This window comes from Acomys minous, assembly GCF_964271855.1.
Source record: "Acomys minous genome assembly, chromosome: 14".
Taxonomy (NCBI): domain Eukaryota; kingdom Metazoa; phylum Chordata; class Mammalia; order Rodentia; family Muridae; genus Acomys; species Acomys minous.
In genome coordinates, this window is record NC_140496.1 from 54,860,437 (window position 1) to 54,882,858 (window position 22,422).

At 49.0% G+C, this 22,422-nt stretch overlaps 2 protein-coding genes across 8 annotated transcripts in view; both read right to left on the minus strand.

Annotated features, from left to right (window-relative positions):
- Positions 1–8,465: 8,465 nt before the first annotated feature.
- BCL9 (BCL9 transcription coactivator) lies at positions 8,466–21,128 on the minus strand. Of its 5 annotated transcripts, none has more exons than XM_084757171.1 (7): positions 20,988–21,128; positions 20,012–20,106; positions 18,355–18,544; positions 17,456–17,555; positions 13,300–15,538; positions 11,827–12,087; positions 8,466–10,762 (listed from the first exon to the last, which is right to left on the minus strand). In XM_084757171.1, the coding sequence occupies exons 1-7, from the start codon at positions 21,038–21,040 to the stop codon at positions 9,645–9,647; spliced, it is 4,056 nt and encodes a 1,351-aa protein (XP_084613297.1). In that variant the 5' UTR covers positions 21,041–21,128; the 3' UTR covers positions 8,466–9,644. The 5 variants fall into 5 exon arrangements, with proteins under 5 accessions (XP_084613297.1, XP_084613296.1, XP_084613294.1 ...); XM_084757170.1 differs by having other exon boundaries at positions 8,466–10,726; positions 19,790–20,106; XM_084757168.1 differs by having other exon boundaries at positions 19,790–20,106.
- The window catches only part of LOC311583507 (uncharacterized protein), a gene marked incomplete at its 3' end in the record, with an annotated part of 74,340 nt that continues 72,999 nt past the window's right edge, over positions 21,082–22,422 (minus strand). For all 3 annotated transcript variants that reach the window (XM_084757173.1, XM_084757174.1, XM_084757175.1), the window contains one exon: positions 21,082–21,300. In XM_084757173.1, the coding sequence (XP_084613299.1) occupies positions 21,082–21,288 (207 nt within the window). In that variant the 5' untranslated portion in view covers positions 21,289–21,300. The remainder of the gene's footprint in view (positions 21,301–22,422) is intronic.

The following is a 22,422-nucleotide window of genomic DNA, read 5'->3' on the forward strand; positions in this document are numbered from 1 at the left end:
AGATACATAATTCTGTCATATTTACAGCATAGATAACCTTAAAGATATGCTAAGTGGAACAGGCCAGTCACAAAATCCCAAATATTATATGATTCCACTCATGGGGGATTCCTAAAATCAATGTTGAAAGGCAGTTGCCAGAGTCCAAAGGAAAGACATGGGCAGTTGTTTGATGCACAGCTTCACTTTTTTATCATGGGCAATCTCTGGAAATAGATGGTAGTCATAGATGCTGTCTTAGTCAGGGTTTCTACTGCTGCAATGAAACACCAGGACCAAAAAGCAAGTTGGGGAGGAAAAGGTTTATTCATCTTATACTTCCACATTGCTGGTCATCACCAAAGGAAGTCAGGACAGGAAGTCAAACTGGGCAGGAACCTGGAGGCAGGAGCTGATGCAGAGACCAAAGAGGGGTGCTGCTTACTGGCTTGCTCAGCCTGCTTTCTTATAGAGCCCAGGACCCCAGCCCAGGATGCCCATGCCCACCATGGGCTGGGTCCTCCCCCACTGATCACTGATGGAGAAAGTGCCTTACAGCTGGATCTCATGGTGGCATTTCCTCAACTGAGGCTCCCTCCTCTCTGATGACTCTAGCTTGTGTCAAACTGACCCCAAACAGCCAGTGCAGATGCAGTGACTCGAGTGCACTAAATGTGTAGCATCTTCATGTATACCAAAATGGTTAAAATGATAAAGTATATGCTGTGCATTTTTAAATTTTTACTATAAAACTAAATATGAGTAAAAAATAAAAAATAAAAAGCCTCAAAGTTTCAGGATCATTCTGGATCTTTCCATAACTTGCGAGAAAATTAGAACAGCTTTCTTTTCAATGTGGAATTGCAAGGAATCAACAGGTGGAATGTTCGGATAAGCTTCCAGTGTCATTAAGACTAGGAGACAGTACAGAAAAATGAAGCTTGAGACGAGTTCAGGTAACTGCACATGAGCATGGGGATCAGACTAGCTCTGAACACTTCCTCCAGGGTGTGTGCAAACTGATGAGGAGAAAGTGTGAGGGAGCTGGGAGATAAAGGCAGGTCTCACTCGTCTCAACTGATGAACAAGACACGTTCATGGGACAGAAATGGGAGGAGCCTCAGGGCCATTTTAACCATTTAGGAGGCTGGCACAGGAAACAAGACAGGCCTTGTTCTACGTCTACTCCTAAGAGCAGAATTGGGACCCATTGCTTTAGGCTGTTTTAGTAAGGGTTTCTATTGCTGTGAAAAGACACCATGACGAAGACAACTCTTATAAAAAAAAACATTGACTTCAGGGATGGCTTACAGGTTCAGAGGGTTAGGTCACTATCCTCATGGCAGCACCCAGAGAGAGACATGGTGCCAGAGAAGGATGATGGATGTTCTGTATCTGGACCAACAGGAGACAGGAAGAGTGACACTGGGCCTGCCTTGAACATTTGAAACCACCTTTAACAAGGCCACACCTCCTAATAGTGCCATCCCTAGGAGCCTATGGGGGGGGGCATTTCCATTCACATCACCACAGAAGCCTAACTAATGTGGCACAAGCTTCTAAACATCTGTTGGAACTGGGGTGTCTGTGGCGTAGCCAGGGTTGCCGCTTTAGTGGAGGAGCCGCGGTTAAATCACCTCTTTCATCTTTCAGTTGCTCAGTCTCAAAGCCTTAGTATTGCCTCTGAGTCTAACTCCCTCCTTGTATCTAGTGAAGTCTTGGCATTCTTCCCTCAAAACATGGTCCCCCCACCTACACCCATCCTCACACTCACCCCCCTTGCCAGCAGCCTTGTCTCCCAGCATCGAATCCTGAGTATGCTGCTGTAAGCTCTTTCAGTCTTTGGTTTTGCCTTTATCCTGTTCATTTCGCATGGACCTGCCTGACTCATTTTATAAGTTGTGCACCAACTATCAGCCTTGATAAAGACAACAGAGTGCATCCCAGCTGGGTCCTGCATCAAGATGAGATCCCTTCTCTTGGCTTCTGAAGCTCTTCTTCCTTCCATCTTTTCAGTCCCATCCTCTCTTACTTAGGCCGTCTGTCAGCTGGCTTTGCTGCCTTTACCTTCCTGTTCACTCCCACTTCTCTCCCCTTAGCTGTGTTGTGTCTTTGCGTGTCCCCTACTCATGGTATTTCGGGCTCCACTCGATGTGTCACAACCACCACGAAATCTTTCCCAGCTACCCATGCTCACACTGTTCCTTCTGTTCTCCGGTCCATTTAACAAATATTTACTGATCTCTTGTCAAGTGCAGGCACCAGATGCTAGATGCTAGTGAACAAGTGAGCAAGAGAAAACAGGCCCCTGACTTCATACAGAGACTCAGATAACTTATTGCTAAGAGGGATGTAAACAAACACTATGGTGCATGTGTGTGTGTGTGTGTGTGTGTGTGTGTGTGTGAGAGAGAGAGAGAGAGAGAGAGAGAGAGAGACAGACAGACAGACAGACAGACAGACAGACAGAGACTGTGTTGTGTGTCGTAAGATATGTCTGTGTCCTATGTGTGTCTGTATTTGTGTGTGTGTGTGTGTGTGTGTGTGTGTGTGTGTGTAAGTTTACTCTCTACAATGTGGAAAGTAGCCTGACTAGAAAGGCAGGAGAAAGAGGAGATTGTCAGCAGAGGGATGGTGAGTGAGATGGCTCAGCAGGTCAAGGTATTTGCTGTATAAGCCTGGTGGCCTGAATTTGAGCCCCAGAACCTACAAAAAGGCAGGAGAGAACCAACTTTGCAAAGATGTCCTCTTACACATATGCCATGACACACATGCTCCCCGATTCCCCCCATTATGCACACATATAAAACAATAACTTTCTTTAAAATTAAAAGCAATAGAAACCAGTACCATGTGATAATTGGTGATCCGAAGTGATGAGGGAGAAGTGGGAAAATTTCAGATACATTTTTAGAGTATCACTACCAACTGTGGAGCTACTGTTCCCCGATGCTTCTATGAGAGAGAGAGAGAGAGAGAGAGAGAGAGAGAGAGAGAGAGAGAGAGAGAGAGACAGACGACAGACAGACACAGACATAGAGCAAGAGAAATGCCTAACACCTGCTATGTCAATCACACACCAAGGCAAGCCCCACTCCCAAACTACTGGGCAACACAAACTTGGCTTTAAAAGGGAAGAAAAAAACGAAAAGAAACAAAGTCGGGAGGTGAAGGATGAAAGTGGTTTGTGAGGAGATGGGAGAGGTGAATGTGTTCCAAATACATTGTATGATAGTCTCACATAATTAATAAACAATGTTTTAAAAAAAAGAATGTCTCCTACATGAGAACTTGGTGGGAAGACATGCTGTTTACTGGGATAGGGCTAGGGGCATCATGGGAAACTTGAACAGTTAAGTTTGGGGTGTTCAGATGACTTGTGTGTCCAGAACTTATGCTATGGGGAGTGCTGAAAAGCTTTCCTGTTGTCAGCATACAGAAGGCACTTAGCAGTTGTGACTGGACACACTAGAAGGTTAAGTAGAGAGTCTTGCCATGCTTGCTGATGGGATGTCTACAGCAAGGGAAAGATGAACGCCAGAGACAGGGTCTGCTCATGTTACTATGTTCACTGTGCCCTTACTGTCTCGTCCAGGCAATGTTTTCCATATGGGATACGAGCAGAGGGTGCACACACACCACGGTGTGCATGTGAAGGTCAAAGGGCAGCTGTGGGGTTGCAAATATGTGCAAAACACATTGCATGATGTCTCAAAGGATTAATAAACATAGTTATTTGCACAGATACATAAATAAACCTGTGTGCTTGTATAAAGCTTAAAAATATTTTTAATTATGTGGATCTGCTGGGGGCAATATGCAGGTGTGAGCAGTAAATGGGTGGTGTGAGCCACTTGACCCCGGGGGCTGGGAACGGAACTCCGGTCTTAGATGCTATTAACTGCTGAGTCATCTCTCCAGCCCAAAAGTATAAACCTTTTTAGTAGCTCAACTACTGATAGCTAGTATAAACAACTTCACCCAGACCTAGGAGACCTCCTGTGGTTGGAAAACAAAACAAATCACAGCAATGTACAGTCTCTTTGTAACCAAATACGTTTTGCCTGAACACAACAGGGGTGACTCAGACACATCTAACAGCGAGGACTCCACAGCCCTCAGTGCAGGCGGGGAAGCAAGCGCTTAGATCACAGATCGATTTGTGGGAGTCTCCAGGGGAAGTCACTCCCCAGGTAGCCTAGGAACCGCCTGTGTGGGAAGTGAGAAAGCTGAAAAGTCCTGCAAGCATGGTAAAGAAGACAAACACACACAGGCTCCCCCAGAGACTTTAATAGAAAGAGCGGTCTGCTGTGGTAAACAAATAAACGGAATCTTGAAAAACGTAAATTCACACTAATTAATTGAACACTGGATAACATAGAGATTTGTAAGTTGTGTGGCCTTGCCTGCACTCCAACCAGCCGCTGGAGCAAGCTAAGGCAGGGGGCTGCTTCCCAAGAAAGTGTTGTTAAAACCTCTCAGAGCCCCATAGAAACCCACAATGGCATGGCCCACCTGTTCCCCAACCAAGCAAAGAGCTGCAGGACTCTAATCTCTGCTTTGACACCAGGAGACAGCTCATAATTGCTGGAGGCCCTGAAGGAGTTTTTTTGTTTTTTGTTTTTGCAAGAGACACCTTTTCTTTTGTGCTTGGTGGAATAACTGAGCTTTTCCATGCTTTTAAATATGTGTGAGGTCCCAGTCTTCCAGGCTCACACTTGCTCACCTTCTCTGGCACAGTTAGGCACTGAGGCAGAAAGCTGAGGGCCGCAGCAGCGTGGTCACTCACATGGGGGGGGGGGGGCAGAAAACACTAACAGGAGCCCTGACAGGCGCCTTCGGCAGAGGAAGTTCTTACTATGATTGTTATAGCCTCTCTCCCTAGTAACACTATTTTCCCACTTAGCTCCCACCAATAACGAATGCTGTTGGCAAACTGGAGTTGTGCTTTGAGCAAGTTAAGATTCTATTTTTTTCTTAAAAATAAGAGTACATGAGTTTGAAAAAAATTACAGAAAATCTAGAAACAAGAAGAGGGACAGTACAGATGAGGACTTGGGAAATAGGATTTTTTTTGTTGTTGTTGTTAAGCAGAAGAGACTGGCTTAAGGAGTTTATAGAATAAGCGGTGTTTACCGCCTTCGGCTTCCCAAGGCGCCCTTCCCCCACCCAGCTTTCTATTCTTCAGAAGCCAATCCCATCCCCTGACGTCCTTGCGTTACCTATGGTGCTGGGTATCGAACCCAAGCCTTGAGAGGTCAGTTAACTTTAGAGCAATAGCCCTTAGGCCTCCTTGCCTAAAACTTTAAGTTCCAAGGCGCAGAGGAGCACGACAGGGTCTGCAGGATCCAGCCCCTCTCTCCGATGCCTGCCTTCCTTCAGAAAGCCCTTGCTGTTCACTCTCTTCCACCACTGTCTTCCAGTGTCTCCCTCCCTTCCCTAAGTGTCCCTTCGAAGATCACTTTTCCTTTGAAGAAACTTCCTTGGCTGCTTGTTCCTTTTCCTCTGTAGCTGTCACCATGTTGTACTGCTCTGTCTCTGCTGGCTGAGTAAATAAGTCTTGAGGGTTAAGGCTAACTCCCTCCTCTTTTCAGCACTTTCAAAGCACTCAGAAAAGGAAAAACAATAACAAAAAACAAACAAACAAAAAATTAACATAGGGTTCAAATGGAACACAGCAGCCATTGTCCCAGGGTGCTGTGGCTGCTGACTAGGAATCAAGGGAGTTGGTCCCAGTGTCACTGTGGAGCGCTGTGACTTCGCTTAGCCACATCAGTCACAGTCACCTAAATAATCTGTGAAGCCCAGGGAACAATTGAAACGTGGGACCTCTATATTAAGAATACTAAACTGATAGACCCCTCCCATTATTGAACTATACTGGGTCCCATCTTCCCGCACAGATGATATATCCAGAAGCCACCTTGGCAAATGTCATTAAACTGCATTTACAACTTTTACAAGTGGCAATGAGGAAGGCTGGGAGAAACTGATCAACTGTTTTAAAAGCAGCATTAAACATCGAAATTGTTGAAAAAGCAGCTTTACCCTAGGGGTACACAGCTCAGGGGTGGATGGCCTGTGTGGTACCTGTGAGGCCTCCGGTTCAGTCCTTTGCACTGCACAAAATATTTAATTTTCTCATGCCACACCCTACATTATATGGCTACAATTATATATTTGTATATTTCCACTGCTAGCTGTAGACTTCTTTTAGATCATAGTAGTTTATAGAGAAAATGTTGCCTAGTCCGTACCAACTCTTAAAAGCTGCTATGACCCACCCCACACCACTTAGTCCCGAAGTAACAAGCTATGGAAAGCTATGATTCCATTTTCTCCAGTCAAACCCAAGCTGTTTGGGTGGAGAAACCAGCTGAGCCTCCACTATGTCACTATTACATCTTTGCCACTCTTTAAAAACAAAAACAAAAAAACCTTGCATTATAAGTTTTCCATAAACCCATATTCAACCTCCCCAAAATCTGGTTTTATACTAATCCTGTTAAGTTACAAATTATATCTAAACCCCACATTAACTTGGCTTAACAGAGATCTTTGTGATGAACTGTGCCTGGGCGATGCTGATGAGGAACAAGAAAGATTTACGAGTCTTTACAGAACTCAACACATGAAATCGGAAGGCTGACCTGCATCACTCCAAGTTCTCCAGCAGGGGGCTGCAGGAGAGGAGTGCCACACCCACGGCCCCCTAGCAGGCTGTGGCTGTCTCCACACCTAGCTACCCATGTCTTGCTGCTCCTCCAAGTGAGTACCTGCTTTTAGATTAACTAAAAAACCCTGGGTTGGTAGCCACGGGACCAAATCCACTAGTGACTGCAATACTGCAATACGCAGTTAGGAGTGCAGCGGCCCCAGCCAGACCAGCTGACCCGTGTCACTTGTTACCCTGTTCTCTGCTACATAATTCAGGGCCAGAAATATCAGAAACTAGGGCAGCTAAAATCTATGAATCACAATCATTTTCCTAGCCTGACGTCTCCATGACATAAAATGTATTGTCCAATATCAACAGAGTAGAACGATTAAGTCACTTCTTAAGCTTGTGGGCTCAACTATCCCATCTGTAAATATGATTATCATGTATTTCATAGGTCCCCTTAAAAACTAAAGCACACACTGAGGAGATTGGCAGCGTGGGTTCCTGTTTGGGGTTCCTGTGTTACGGAGCAGACAGACGTACAGCTGACGACAAAAGCAGCTCTCAAAAGCACTTGTTGGGGGAGCGGCATTCGCAGGTAACAGAGTGTGAAACACCAGCGAAGTCCAATTTGTAAAGGCCTGACTGCAGCTAAGTCTGCACTGCACCTGCTGCTCCTCGCTCAGCCTCTCTCACCTAAGAACAAACACGCACACAGATGCCCACTCACCGCCGAGCTCCAGGCGCTCACGCCTCAAAAAGCATACACACACCGAACAAAATCAACAGTGCACAAACACAGCAGAGTTCCTCAATGCGTACCTCGGAGGATACGCGCCTCCTATGTGCCAGGCCTGTGTGGTGGGAAGTGGCTTGTGCACAGACTGGGTATGGTCAAAAGAGGTCCCCAGGGGCAGGCTCGGGAGAGCGGTGGATAGAATCGACCGCAAAATCCCGTGGGTAGTTGGAACAGAGGCTATGTGGGTGTGGTAATATCTTACGCCAGGAAGATCAGGGAGGGCTCAGAGCTTACTTAAATACCTAGAGATGCACACCTTGGCCTTCCTAATTGATTTATGCTATTTTGGGGGCTCTCACCTAGTAAAGGCCAATTCTTGCTCTAAAGCAGTTACTCTCAACCTGTGGGGCACGGCCCCATTAGGGGTCGAATGACCCTTTCAACAGGGGTCATGTAAGATTGTTGTAAAAGATTTACATTATGATTCAGAACAGCAGCAAAATTAGTTATGAAATAGCAACAAGAATAATTTTATGGTTGGGGGTCACTACAGCATGAGGAACTATATTAAAGGGTCGCAGCATTAGGAAGACTGAGAACCACCACTCTAGGAAAGATCCCAGGATTTTTGAGGGGCTGCTCTTTTGCTATGCCTGGATGTCCTGAGAGCAGAGCACCTCGATAAGAAATAGTCACTGACAGCAAGGAGACTCCTGAGAAGGCCACTTCCTGGTACCCGCACTGTGGTCACATGGCAACCAACACACCTGACTCCAGTACCGCACTGCGGCCATATGGCACCAGCACGCCCGACTGCAGTACCCGCACTGCGGTCATTTGGCACCAATACGCCCGACTGCAGTACCCGCACTGCGGTCATTTGGCACCAATACGCCCGACTGCAGTACCCGCACTGTGGTCATACGGCACCAATACGCCCGACTGCAGTACCTGCACTGCGGCCATACGGCATCAGCACACGCGACTCCAGTACCCACACTGCGGTCATTTGGCACCAGCATGCCCAATACTCTAGAAGCAGGAATCCAATGCACAAAGGAGGAGTTCAGTTTTGTAAGAAACAATATATTTATTTTTCTGACACCACAGCTCTGGCGAGTGGTTTTGTACCAAATTTAATGAAGATTACACAGAACATTTCACGCGTGGGAAGAGGGAGGAGAGGGAAGGAACACAAATTTTAAAACAAAACCCAAAAATCCTGGATAGCTTTTAGCATCGGTTCCATTCCCACATTAATAAAATTCACTTGGGAATTCCTAAGAAAAGGAGAACAAGAAACAGGGTGGGCAAGGAATAGTACACCAGGGCAGGGGGCTGGGAGGGAAGAGAGGCCGAGGGCGTCCAAGGCAGGGCGAGGCTTCCCCAGTGTTGCCCCGGAGAACCGGGTATTGCAGCTGCCGAGGGGCAGAGGACAGGGGAAGCAGAGGGTCACCAGCAGGGTCACGGGGACGGAAACACACTTAACCAAGGAACCAGAGGAGGAGAGAAAACCGTGAGGGTGGGTTGTATACTGGGAGAGACAGACCGTGCGAAGGAGCACGCGAACTGAAGAACGAATGCCCCAAGCTTCAGTATTTTTAAAAAGAAAAATCTCCCCCCTCCCCCCGCCCCCCGCTGAACTTAGTTCCTTTTTTTGTGCTTTTCATTAATACTCTGCTCTGAGGTCGTAGTTTGGTTTTTCTATACACTGGAGTTGAAAGAAAATAGTCCAAGGTCTGGAGATGGATTCTCCATCTAGAGTAAACAGCTCAGCATTCCTGTTCTCCTCTTGCCCCAAAGACTAATTTAAAGTCTTGGCTAAAATCCCTTTTACAATATAGTACAGTACACACACACACAAAATAAAGCCCAAATCAAAAGTCAGAAACAGAAAGTCCGGGAGAAGCCAGTCCAAAGGACGTAAACACACAGAGAACGGTGCAACACATGACCGACGGCAATTCTCAAAGCACGGCTACAGATTCCCAAAGGTAGGTGCCATCACGGGATCCCCCAAGTCCACAAAAATAATTTTTGAAAAATAAATCTTAAAAAAAAACACACACACCTGTTGATTAAATGAATAATTTGTGGTTTTTCGGTAAATCCATACATTCTCGGTCCCCTCCTCCCTCAAAGCAGCCCCGGTCTCTCTTCTCCTATTGCGTGACCACCAGCAAGGACTCCTGGAACTCCGTCAAAGCAGCTCGCAGGACCTGGAATCTCATCTTGACAAGGATCGGCACATCCGATCATAGCAGCTTAAAACATCATGTTTCCTGGGTTGCCAGGGCCTTGGCTAAATCCACCCATGCCCACATCAGCAGCCATGCCCCGGGGCCTCATCTGTGGGGGAATCATGATGTTCTGTTGGGGTGCCATCATGCCCTGCATGGACATCATCATGCCCGGAGAACCCACAGGCCCCGGGTGGGTGTAGAGCCCAGCAGGTCCCCGATCCTTGCCAGGAATCATGCCCACAGCAGCAGCTGGATTGGTCATCAGGGTGGCCTGGCCGGGCATTGTAGATTGTGCTGGTGACATCATCCGGTGGTGAGGTCCCATCATGCCTTGCTGGAGAAAGGCTGGTGGTCTCATTGGGTTGTGGCCTGGCATCGATGGAGATGTACCAAGAGGAATGTCTGGAGTTCCTACTGGCCCGGGGCCTCCCATACCAGGTAATGCTAACCCCATTCTTGGGGCTTGATCGCTCATCATCCCCTGCATGTGTGAAAAGCCAGGTCCAGGACCCTGTGGCTGTTTGCGGCCTGGGACTTCCCCTCGAGGGAAATACTGCAGTGTCTGGCTGGGCTTCTCGGACGGGATGATGCGGGAGAGATCAAACTCAGGTATTCCGGTGGCTCCAGGTCGGATTACCTCCTGCAGATCTGGGTCTGTAAACACCGAAGGCATGCTGTTCCCCAGGACAGTGAAGGAGTCAGGAGCTCCGGGGCCTCCAGGCTTGCAAAGTGCTGGGTCTGCTGAACTTTGGGGCAGGTTGCTGGGACGACCAAGTGCGCCTTCTCCTGGGAAGCCTATTCCACCTGGGAAGTTGCCTTGTGCCCCAGTGGGGCCATTGTGAGGGAAGGGAACCTGCTGAGGAGGAGACTGTACTGGAGGGAAGCCCTGGGGAAAGCCCATGCGTCCTTGAGGTACCATCGGAGGCTCCTGGGACCCGTGCCCCATGATAGGATTGTGTGACATCAAGCCAGGCCCCATTGGGACCGCATGAGGAGGTATGCTGGGTCCCATGGCATTGGGAGAGGGCATCTGATTGGAGTGAGAAAGCGGCTGGGTCATTCCCATCGGGCTGAGGGTTGGCATCGGAACCACGGGGTTTGGACCTGAAATTCGAGGATTCTGTGTATTAATGCCCATTCCTAGAAAAATAAAGATATCGAAGGAATCAACTCAACTAAAAAGCAACTCAGAAAAATGGTAACAAATCACATTCACAGAAAATTGTTATGTATTAATGTGCACTGTGCCAGGAAACTGTACGATCCCTGTCAGGAAAAGCTGGTAAAACTTGGAGGCCACAGGCCTGTACACCAAAAGACATGTCACCAAGCCTTTAGCTCTACGATTAAAGATAGCACACAAGACACTCTCTAAAAAGGGCTTAGCTCTCTTTCAAATGAGCTGGTCTTCACTGGACACAGTTCATACAGAAAGGAGTTAGCCTGCTGGCCCAATTTTGGAGAAAGGACTGATTGGGTCTCTGAGTTCAGGTAGCACAAATATCAAGGAGGAAACCAAACATGTCTTTTTTGTTTTCATTTGGAATTTTGTATTATTCTATACAGCCATAAAAAGGGTATTAAATACCCAGGTTACAGACTGTTAAAGAAGCAATAATTTACAATGGACAAGGAACATGCGCAGTCCTGCTGCAGACTAGGACATGTAAGATTTGTTCTCTATGAATTAAAATCAAGTGTGGCAGTCACAGAGCATGCCCTAGCCTGGTTAGCTAGGGTTGCCGATAAGCAAACAGTATGCCTAACAATCAGAATGAAGGTGGAGCCAGATACCCATGGCTGAAAAGCCATGGCTTCTTTGACGTCACCATTCCAGGCACTTCCTGTTAGCCAGGCTGGCAGGCGTGAACACCAGAGGAAAAGTAGATAGAAGAGCAGGCATGAACCTGGGTTCTGAGGCTTCCCAGAAAAGCAGCCCAGAGACTTAGAAATGAAACACTGCACTCCTCCCATTAAAAAGGGGCTCTGCGGTACTGTGGAGAGCCAAAACCAAAATGTAGCCCCCACACAAGACAGCCACTATAGAATAGGCCACACCCACCCATCCTTACAAACTCAGAACCACACTAACCAAGCGTCACTCCTCTAGTTAAGGCACACCATGCAGAGGGAGCATTTCTCAGCTTGCTAAATGTCCATCTGTGCCGGTTTTACCTAGTACCAGCTCCAGCTCTGGGCCTTACCTGGCATGTTATTCATTGATGGCAAGTTGGGCGACCGAGCTGGCGGGGAGTCGTCATCAGAGCTGGCCACCGTCTTGATGGCGTCGTGGTACAATGGGGTGGAACTGGGCATCGCAAACTTGGACATTCGAGACATCATAATTGAGAGCGGGTTCTGGGAAAGGGTTGGCTCTGGAGGCATGGTGTAAGGTGTGCTAGAGGGAAGACTTCCTGGGATGTTGACAGAGGCAGGCTGGCTTGCTGTAGGAGGCGGGGGGCCACCTACAAGGACAGAGCAAAATACGATAGAAGCAGGGACAGAATCAGATGTTTCCTGAAGGGTGCTGGACACTAGGCTATGACCTTGCAAGGCCGAGGATGAGAGAGATGAGCAGGGCAGTGCTACCAGAGCCAGGGCAGGGACCAGTCTTCCAGCCAGGCTCTGTGTGCGGAGTGGTGATGGCTCAGCAGATACGAAGAAAACATGCTAGAAATATCCACTCAAGCTTGGGGAAAACATGACCTATAGACAACTGATGAGTGTGAAACAAGTGGTCCCCTCTCTCTGGCCAATCGTAATTTGGAATTCCACTCAGGTATTTGCATGTCAGAGAAGGTAGAATCACGCTCTAATCTCTAACCCATCGCTCTGCACAAACTCCTGATTACTTCCCATGACAAATAGTCTGAGGTGGCTGGCTGTTCCTCTCCACCGCGCTCGTGAACTGCTATCCCACAGAGAAGATGTTTTAGCTTGCTAGGGTAAACCACCTGCCTTATTCTGACTCTAGTGCTTCTCAAGTGGAGCTGGCAGCAACCCAGTAGTTACTGCCCCAGGCTGCTTCACTGACTACCTCTGGTCCCACCCGGGACATCAGCAGCCAGGGCCTCTTCTAGGAAGAAAATACTGAGACAGCTGTGGCCGGCCTGCTGCCGTGTGACTACAGCAGCTCACCAAGGAGCTCTCTTATTGTTTTACAGAGGTCTTACTGGACAGTAGCTCCCTGGAGTGGGTGGCCCCAGTACTTTAGGAAGCCACACTTAACTGCTGCTGACTTCCTATTTCACCAGCATGTATTCATGTGCAAATGTAACTTATTCAGGGGAGTGACAAGCTCATTGTTTTTATGTCTCTCAACCGTCCCTCATCCTCACCCTGCCAAAGGGATGCTAGTGAAGAGCTGTGTGCAAGCCCTGACAATCATGCGCTTTACAACACAACTTGACAAAGGCCACAGCCTTACATGATCAAGACATTAAGTTTTCTTTTTATTTTGTTTTTGTTTTGTTTTGTTTTGAGACAGGGTCTCTCTGTATTAGTCTTTGCTGTCTTGGACTCGATTTGTAGACCAAGCTGGCCTAGAACTCACAGCGATCTGCCTGCCTCTGCCTCCTGAGTGCTGGGTTTAAAGGCATGCGCCACCATGCACAGACATTACATTTTCTTAAAACCGCAAACTCCGGCTACGAGGTGTGGGGTGTAAGCCTACTCACCTGACTCCACACTTGCCAGCATGGCCGGGGAGGCCATGGTGAGGGGCGCTTTGTGGTTCGGAGGGATCCCAGGACTCTGGAGGGGAGGTTTGGGAGAGGAGGTCCATCCAGGTGATGGGGCAGGAAGTGATGGAGATTTGAGGTGAACAGGCGAAGCAGCAGCAGACCCCAAGACAGGAGGGGACTTAATGGATGCAGCAGCAGCTGGGCCAGCCAGCATGCCAGCCAGCTGTGATGGAGTCTGAGGGGACTTGAGGTTCCCCGAGGGCGAGCCCAGCATCGGAGACTGGACTTGGTGCATGGTAGGAGACTTCAGAGGGTTGATGCCTGGGGAGTGCACCTGGCTGCCTGCCACAGATATATCCAAAGGCTTCCGCCCCAGGCCACGCTGTACTGCCGGAGCTGTGTTGAGGCTAGTGGGGTTACTGGAAGGGTTGAGAGGTAGTGGTGGCATATGACTGAGCCGGCTGTTAGTCCTTTGGTCGGGCCCGATAGGTTCTCTGAGATTCCGCAAGCCACTGTTGCTGCCTGGACCCTGAGACATGGGAAGGAACGGCCTGGGGCCCACACCATACTCTGGCTGAGGGTGCTCACCAAATGGTAGGGGCACCATTTTCTGCTGGGCAGGCAGCATGTCTGAGCTACCGGGGCGTAACTTCATCATATCCTCAGGGCCGGCTCCAGCCTCTCTCATCTTCTGAGGTATCAGCTGAGAGCTGGATCCCATGTTAACATTTAGACTGACATCTCCCTTCATCCCACCTGGAACCATGCCAAACTCAAGTTCCCGACCGGGGCCTAACTGTGGAGGCATTCCTTTCGGAAAGTCACCCCTGGAAGGGCTCAGAGGACCCTCGACTGGTATCCGAGGGAAAATGGGGTTACTTCCTGGCTCCATGTGGCGCTGGGAGCCTGGAATCATCCTATTCATTTCCACGCCGGGCCGGATGCCCTCCATGCTCATGCCCGGAGGCAGAGCCAGCTGCTTCTCTGCCAGCTGCTGTTGAAACATCTCTTCAGACAGGCCTTGGGGGTTTGGAAACCGTCCTCCTCGGCCAGGACCACTGAAGACACCCTGGCCAGGAGGAAAATTTCGACCATCTGGGATTTTTGGCACATCGTCTGGCCAACTGACTCCAGAAAGACCTGGTCTGGATGCTGGGTTGGGCACACTTGGCCCCTCCATTTCAGAGTTTATCATTCCTGCAAACCCAGGAAGGCGCATCTGGTTCCCAGGCATGTTGGGGTGGGGAGCCATGCCCCTTGGGGGCAGAGAATGTGAAATGTTGATACCGTCGGGAAATGGCTCCGCCCCGGGTGCCCAGCCCTCACTAGGGCCCATCTGGTAAGGAGGGGGCGGCCCTCGGACCACACCCCGGGGGCCGTGCTGATGGACCATCATATCCTGGAGAGAGCACTGCTGGACAACTACCTGTTCCTGTTTCCTCCTCTTCTCTTCATAAAACTCCTGCTGCAGCTTCAGCCATGCTATCTGCTCAGGAGTCATATGGTCCAAGTGGTCAGGCCCTATGGGTCCAGACTGAGAGTTCATAGAAGGTGGAACCATTTCATCTGGAGAAAACGGTACCTCTCTATGTCCTTGAGGGCCAAATGGAGCTCCCACATCTGTCCGGGGCCCAGGGCCCTTACCGAGGCTTTGGGATTGAGACATCATGGCCTGTATCGGCCCTTCTGGTTTTTTCTGAGGTCCGTCTAAAACCCCAGTGTTCTGCTGGGGACCCCCTGTTTGTCCTGCTGTGAACTCTTTCTCATCGGGGAAAAGCATACGCTGGATATCTCTCAGCGTTTGTAAGGAGCGTTCCCGGTGCTCCAGCTGCTCCTGAGATAGGCCGTCGGGGTTCTCTCCCAGCGTGGGGGGCTCACCACTGGACACGGGTGGAGGTGGGGGCGCTTTGGGATCTGCTGAGGAGCTATTGCTCCCCTGGGAGACAGGGGTCACTGCTCGATTGTTAGGTGTCGAGTTTGGCCCAGGACCATCTGGGGGCAGTGGAGTGGAGCTGGCAGGACTGCCCACAGGAGGAATCAGTTTGTTTTCTACCCCAGGACTGTCCCGGTCCAAGGGTCTCGGGGCTGCAGCAGGCTTGGGTGCTGGTGCCTGAATGGGTGGAGTTGGCTGCAGTCTGGCATTCTGGGAAGAGTTCTGGTCCTGGCTGGCAGGAGCTGGAGGCTGCTGTGGGAGAGGTTTTGGATCATTCCGAAGGGTGGGCATCTGTGTGTTCTGAAGACAAAGAAGATGCTTTAAATCACATAATGGTGATCTGAGCAGTAACATAAATCCACATTGATACTGCCTTTCACACTGTTTGTGGATAACCCATTTTTGGACATGGCAACTTTTTGGCTTTTTGGTTTTTTAAATCATATGTTAAATAGCACCTTCTTTCCCTTTTTGAAAATTAGCCTTATATTTGTGCCAGGCAAGAGCTACCCTACCAAATACTTCTTGGAATCTGTTTCGAGGAATAGGTTTGCGGTCATTGTCTACCACCTGCTAGGGAAGGATTGGTTTCTTGGTGTGCGGAGGCTTATATCCAACACCTTTCTTCTTTTCCATGGTTACACAGACTTCTTATTATCAACCTAAAGGCCTGATGTTTCCAACTGAAAGGCAGTGAAAGTGGTTCTGTGCTCACCAGCCAGAGCGGCAGCGATGGCTGCTCCGTGGAACACCTCCTCTGGCACACTGGCTACCAACTTACTTCCTCCTTGCGTTTCCATGGGCCTGACATCTCTGGTTTCTCTTTTCGGTCTGTGATCTCTGATTCCATATCTGATAAGGGTTTGTATACTGGCTAAAGTAAGATAAAGCTGAAGGCAGGAAGTGTCTGTGGAGAAATCTGAGACTATGGAGCTCACGGTGTCTCTGGATTTGCTTTTCCAATCAACAGGGCTGCTCCTTTAATAGGCCGGATGGCTGCCTACCGCTTACTAAGGACCACTGCCACACCACGCCCCAGATAAAAGCATGCTCACCGACAACTCGGACAGTTTAGATGTCCATGTTCTCGCTCTCAACTGACCTGGAAGTTTTACCTGTGTATAAGTCTGGACATGACTCTTCATGTGTACCTACACATATGGAAAGTTTGTGTTTCATACATAAGTGTCTAACAGTGTGCTTATGTTTTGAATATGCATGCTTCTGAACGATCAAATGCATAGTCCGTGTCTGTGACTACTTAGTGGAGGTTGCAGGTCACATTTGCTTAGCTGCTAACTCAAGTTTGGTTTGGCTGAGTTTGCTGCAGGTACTAAGTCTGTAAAGCGACTACAGCAGAGGAGACCACTCACTCTTGACCACCCTTCCTGTCCTGAACTCCTATTCCAGTGTCATTTTAGTGCCAGGTAAGGTGGAGGTGACATCAGTAACAGGAACTGTCATTAGTCAATAAAGCGAAGTGGCAGACTGCAGTGCAGCGCACTCTGTGCACTTCAGGATGAGGGGTTTTCACCAAGCAGCAGAGGGCCGAGGGAGCATGAACGACCGCTGCAGCGTCTACAAAAGGCCAAGTTCTGCTGTGCCCTGAAGATGGAGCCCTCTTTGATATACAAGCTAGCCAAGAAGCCATCTATTTTATCTTGAATTACAACCCATTGTTTATGGTCATCCAACTCTTCTCATGTTTAAGACTCCTCCCAGGACTGGACTTTATGCTCTCCGAAAGCAGGCACTGTGTCCACTCGCCCCAGTGCTGGTACTGTGCCTCTTCCTAACAAACGGGTTTTGATTCCATGTGAACATCTATATGATTACAAGAAACACTTTTTCTCTGATGTAGTTTATGCTGGGTGCTTAAGATGGGGTAGGAAACAGGCTAACTTCCTGCACTTCTGAGAATATCAAGCGATGAAAAAGCTCTCAAGGGGGGCTGGATCTGAAACAACTAAGACTCAACTGGAGAGTCACCAGACTCTAGTTCTGGTGCTATCAGGAAATTTCTCACTTTTTTTCCATGTTCTCCAGCCTCTTGCAGTAGACGAAGCTAGCCGGATATACCTCACAACGCCAGAACTGAGTGAGATACCCAGACTGCTGCTAGTGCCACCAAGACTGGCTCATTGTCAATTTAATTTACCACTTCTCTTCAGGCACAGCAGAACCTTGATGCCATTACTCCGACCCTGCCCGACGTACCAGGGGGGCTGTGCTTCTCTCGGTCTTGCTGTTGGAGATGTTCTGGATGTGGAAAGAGACGATAGTCTCGACCTGGCCCTTCAGTACAGCTTCTGCAGCCCTGCGGGGACAGACCAGACAACACACTAGCACTTGCTTCTGTCCCGCGAGCTGCAATTCTAGCATGCTAACCCCATGGGGTAGAAGGGGCCACTGGGAATGCTGAACGAGAAGAAATCTAAAGAAACAAACTTCATTATTTCTGCTTGTCATTTACTATCAAATGTGTGATGTTAGGAGACGGCCAAGAGGGAAATCCCACAGGCATCAAAGCAACAGCAACGAAACACACAAAACAAAACCCGCTGAAAAGCCCAAGAGCTTTGATTTGATTCAATCCAATACAGTTAGGTGAGTGACAGAAAATCCTCATTCAGACACCAACCAGGAAAGGTGGCTGTGGAATCCCAGCAACACCTAGAGCTAGACTACGACTGTGAGGGTGCACACTTCACCGAGTGAGAAGAGGAGGAGCATTCTGGATAAGGAAACAAAACCTCACTGATTCATCTAACAGCTTGGAAGATACACAGCAAAACTGTCATAGTAGCTACTTTGGGTAAATTCCAAAGATTTTCCTTTTATTTTCTCATTATTCTAGTTTAGACATTTCCTGTTTGTGGTGCTAAACACACACACACACACACACACACACACACACACACACACACACACACACACACACACACACACTGCAGGAAACTGCATACTGTGCACTCAACGTATGTTTCACATAACCTCACTCTCTCCCAACACAGCCAAGGGAACACTGTGCGCAGTGGCCCCTACACAGTGTGGTACAGTATGAACCCTGCTCTGAAAGCACACAGGCATGCTCAACACGAACACAGCCAACTTACTTATTTGCCATCTCAGTAGAAAACACATAGACCACTTTGGCTGGAGTCTTCTGAGCAGGTATGGGCTCTGGAGCAGTAGTTTGGCCATGAGAGGGAGTGGAAGACCTGGGTGCTGGAGCAGTTGATGGGGCCATGGAGTGCGCTGTGTGCTGGGAGTCCTGGGACTTGATGTGGTCTGCAGAATTACATTCTGAAAGAAGGAAAGATTCGCTGTCATAGAAAGAATGAGCTGCCCTCCCCGCTGCCCCAGCCTTTCTGCCAGTATTTATAGCATCACAATATAAATCCACCTTGAAAACCTCAAGAGCAAGTTCCTTGCTAAGAGAAAACACCTCTTTTACTCACGAATTTCAAACACTCTTTTCCCTAAATGACCCGTTAGGGATCGATCCTCCCGTCCTCTCCCGTCTCTATCACACACGTGAGCAGAAGTGTCCTTCCTTTCTGTCTACCTTTTTGAAACCTTTTAGACATGCCAGGGTGCCCCTGTTACTCAAACTCAGAGCCCCCTTTTAATGTTTCAGCATTTATCATATTTCATATTGATGGTTTGATGACTGGCTTCCTAGGTGCACTCAAAATTCTTAGGGATGATAGCTATCTGTTGTGCTGTCGGTGCCTGGTACCCACGAGAGTGCTGGGATTCGTAACAGGATTCCCAAGAACACTTCAGGAAGGAAGGGAAAGGAGGAGGAGAGGGGGCCAGGGAACAAGTACTCAGGTTTTCACTTTCATGTTGTGCTGAGGGACCTCACTTTCACTTCTTAAATAGGGACTGCACATTCTGGCCCAATCCCCAGCCCCCACACACTCTGATGATTTGATTCTTTTTTTTTTTTTCTTTTTTCTTTTAGTTTTACTGTAGGAAGAAAAAGGCCTAAAGCCCCAGTACCCTTTTCTGGCTCATTTCATTGTGGCGCCTGCCAAATTTCTACCACATCTGGTAGCCACTCAGTCCTGCCACACTGAAATCAGCTGTGACAGCTCTGGACTAGTGCCAGGGCCATAAAGGCTTCCTCTTGTGTCTATGAATCTGGCACAGTGGCAACCAGAAAGTGCAAACCCAAGTCTTGGAGGATTTCTCCCAAGAGGGTGTGCCAGAGAAAGTGCTCCAGTGTAGGCCACAGACACAGCTCAAGTGCGGCTACTGGCTTGACTGAAGGCTCACAGAACACAGGCCAGAAATATGCTCTGGAGCACAGCCTAGGCCTGAGTAATGTCTGATCAAACCACATACACCTTCACGAGCAAGAACTGCTCAACAAAGTGTTCTAGACTCTTCCTCAATGAGGAGAAAAATGAGAAGCAATGGTCTCTCTTAAGCTGTGAGAATCCAGAATCTGCCTCCTACTCTCCCACTTGATTGACAGCAGCCTCTGGCCTTCCCCAGGGAACACCTACTTCCCCCTGAGTCTCAAAGATCTTATAGACATACCTTTAATGTCAGAGTCATCGTTTGGAGTCCCAGGATCTCTCTGATCAAAGGAGTCGGCGGAAACACTTCGCTCCCTTTTCCCCTTGCCCTTGGCACCATTTCCAGCCCCATTCTTCAGCCCCATGCTCCCACCTGGGCCAGGGAGTGCTTTAGGGGTATGGCCCCCACTCTTGGAGTCACAGGGGGATGGCTGGGATTGGCTGGCTGAGCCCCCCGGTTTACCCTGATTGGAGAATTTGGAATCCAGCTGGGGGTTTCCAGAAGGGGACATCACTGTAGGGGGACGGACCATCACCTCCTGCTTTGACTTAGGGCTACTGAAAGAAACAAATAACAGAGATCAGATACCAGACATGGTCAGCACAAATCAGTGTTTCTATAATGGGTTAAGGAGCCCTCCTGCGTCCTAACTAACCACCCCGTGCTGCACCTTGCCCACTTGCTTGTCCCTGCCACCCTGGCTCCCATGTTGGAGCTTTCAAACAGAGAGGAGGCTCACCAGAACGGCCTCCAGGTCTCCGGAACACTAGAGTCACATGGGGACCTATCTCTAGGGCTTCTGTCAATAAAGGACAACCGTTTCTATGTACATAGAAAAGTGACTCTCACACTAAGACTAGCTCAGAGTAAACAAACAGACATCGTTAAGATCAAAATACTACCACCCCCAGGCTGGTGACAACGAACAGCTGTAACCAAAGCCTAGCTGCTCTGCTGGAACAAGCAAGCAGGCCCAGGAGGGCAGAAGGAAAACCCACTGGAGCTGTCAGGTTAGGAAACCCCGCCAGCATCCAGATGCCTCCCCACAGCAGCTTGGCACCAGAGCGGGGCAGGCCAAGCACCGCCCCCAGGGAAGACAGGAGACATTCTTTTAGACAACCGTCATAGAGTACTGAGAAACACAGCAAAGGCTCAGGGTGGCCGTCGGAGACCTCATCACTCTCTGCCTCAGTTTCCTTATACGGGACTGGCTGGTCTCTAAGGCCCTTCTGTTTGTGCTTTCCAAGGAGTGGGAGGCTGAGAGTGACCTGGAGAACTGTAGTGTTGGGGTTGGCTATCAGCTTATTACTATTCCACTAAGTTTGCTCTTCCTTTCCCCCTGGGTCTACTCTACTTTTAACTCTACAGTGATCTGGCAGTGAGTCTGTGTGGTGTACGTGTGCCGACCCTGAGGGTAGCAGCGGGCCCAGGCCCTCACCTCTGTGTGTTTCCTGATGGAGAGCTCCTCACTTTAGGGTTACTGGAATGCATTGATTGAAATCCTGAGCTTCCGGTCACTAACTGGCACGGGCTCACCGAGTTCCTCTCGGGCTGCAGCGGAAGTAGCCGCTAGGGGCAGAGGCAGCTGCCCACTGCTTGCTTGGTGTGTCCCTTAGAGCTGGCAGCCTGTTCAACTTTTTCCTCTTTGTTTTTCTCTGCTGTGGAAGCGGGTCCTTCCCCCTCGAAGTTCCAGCATTCTCTGAGTGTGCGCCTCCTGCTTCTGAGGGAAAATCTCGCATCTCCAGGGCACACTACAGGAAAAAGGACACACAAGGAAAAAGGGAAGAGTGAAAACAGAGAGACAGAAAACACCTTTCCACAGGATGCACTAGACAAGAGGCAGCTGGACACACCTTAGCTCCCGCTAGCTAAAGGAGAAGGGCGATAGCCACACTGTGGCCACTGGTTCTGGGGCTCAAGCCACGGAGGGAGCTAAGAGCTTCTGATCAGCACACAGGCCTTCCATCCACGCAGGAGAGAAAAAAGGATTTCGTTTTTATCCATTTATTCTCCCTTGTGTTTATTTCTGAATAGCAAAGTCTCAATGGGTTTTGGTTGTCTGCCCCCTCCTCCAAGTGCTGCTCTGAAACCACTGGGGACTGACTGACCTCTGCTGTTTGGGGCTGTGGTGGTAAACAATGGCAGATACATAACAAACCCATCTTCAAGCCATGTAGCAAATTACTCTTTGGGCTTCAGGGCACTGAAGGAGACACTTAGGAAAACAAACATTAAGCTAATACCGATACAATCAGTTCTGCGCCCCCGCCCCCCACTTCCATGACTGTTCTATTAAACTCTGCAGATTTCAGGCCTGTGCTCTACCTTAGTGACAGGGACACTGGCAAGTATGGCAACGAGCCACAATTTTGAAGGTAAAATAATACCTTTGAAGGCTAAGATATTTTTGAGCCAATTTGCAAGGCTAATTTGAAGCATAAAGGTCAACAAAATATTCCCAAACCTGGCTATGGAACAAATGAAAAAGCCCTTTATTTAGGAAAGCCTAGATAGCAGGGTGGGGGTGGGGGTGGTGGGGGATGTCACATGGCATACTCCAGGCCCTCCCAGGAGGTCCATGACCATCTTTTGGTAACCACCATGAGCTGTCCCTCCTCCTCCTCTCCCCGCTGCGCTCTTGCTGACCAGGTGTGGGGCTGAGGAGGTGTAGGATGAGTGGCTGAGTGCTCAAGGCCTGGGCCGAGCCTTAGCCACACTTGAGTTGTGGCAGTGTGAGAACTGTCGAGCATGGCAGCCCTGCAGTTAGGACTGTCCATCAAGCTAATGGTCCTGCTACCTCACCTGAGCCAGCGAAGGGGATTTATGGAAGTTTTGAGTAGACAGAGTTACATCTTTTCCTTTTTAGTAAAGGA

Coding starts and splice junctions, on each gene's coding strand:
- BCL9 (XM_084757168.1), bottom strand. CDS start 21,040: ATGCATTCCAGTAACCCTAAAGTGAGGAGCTCTCCATCAGGAAACACA. Junction 18,545..19,789: donor CGATGACTCTGACATTAAAG/GTATGTCTATAA, acceptor TCCTTCTTTCAG/AATGTAATTCTGCAGACCAC. Junction 17,556..18,354: donor TCTACTGAGATGGCAAATAA/GTAAGTTGGCTG, acceptor CTGTCCCCGCAG/GGCTGCAGAAGCTGTACTGA.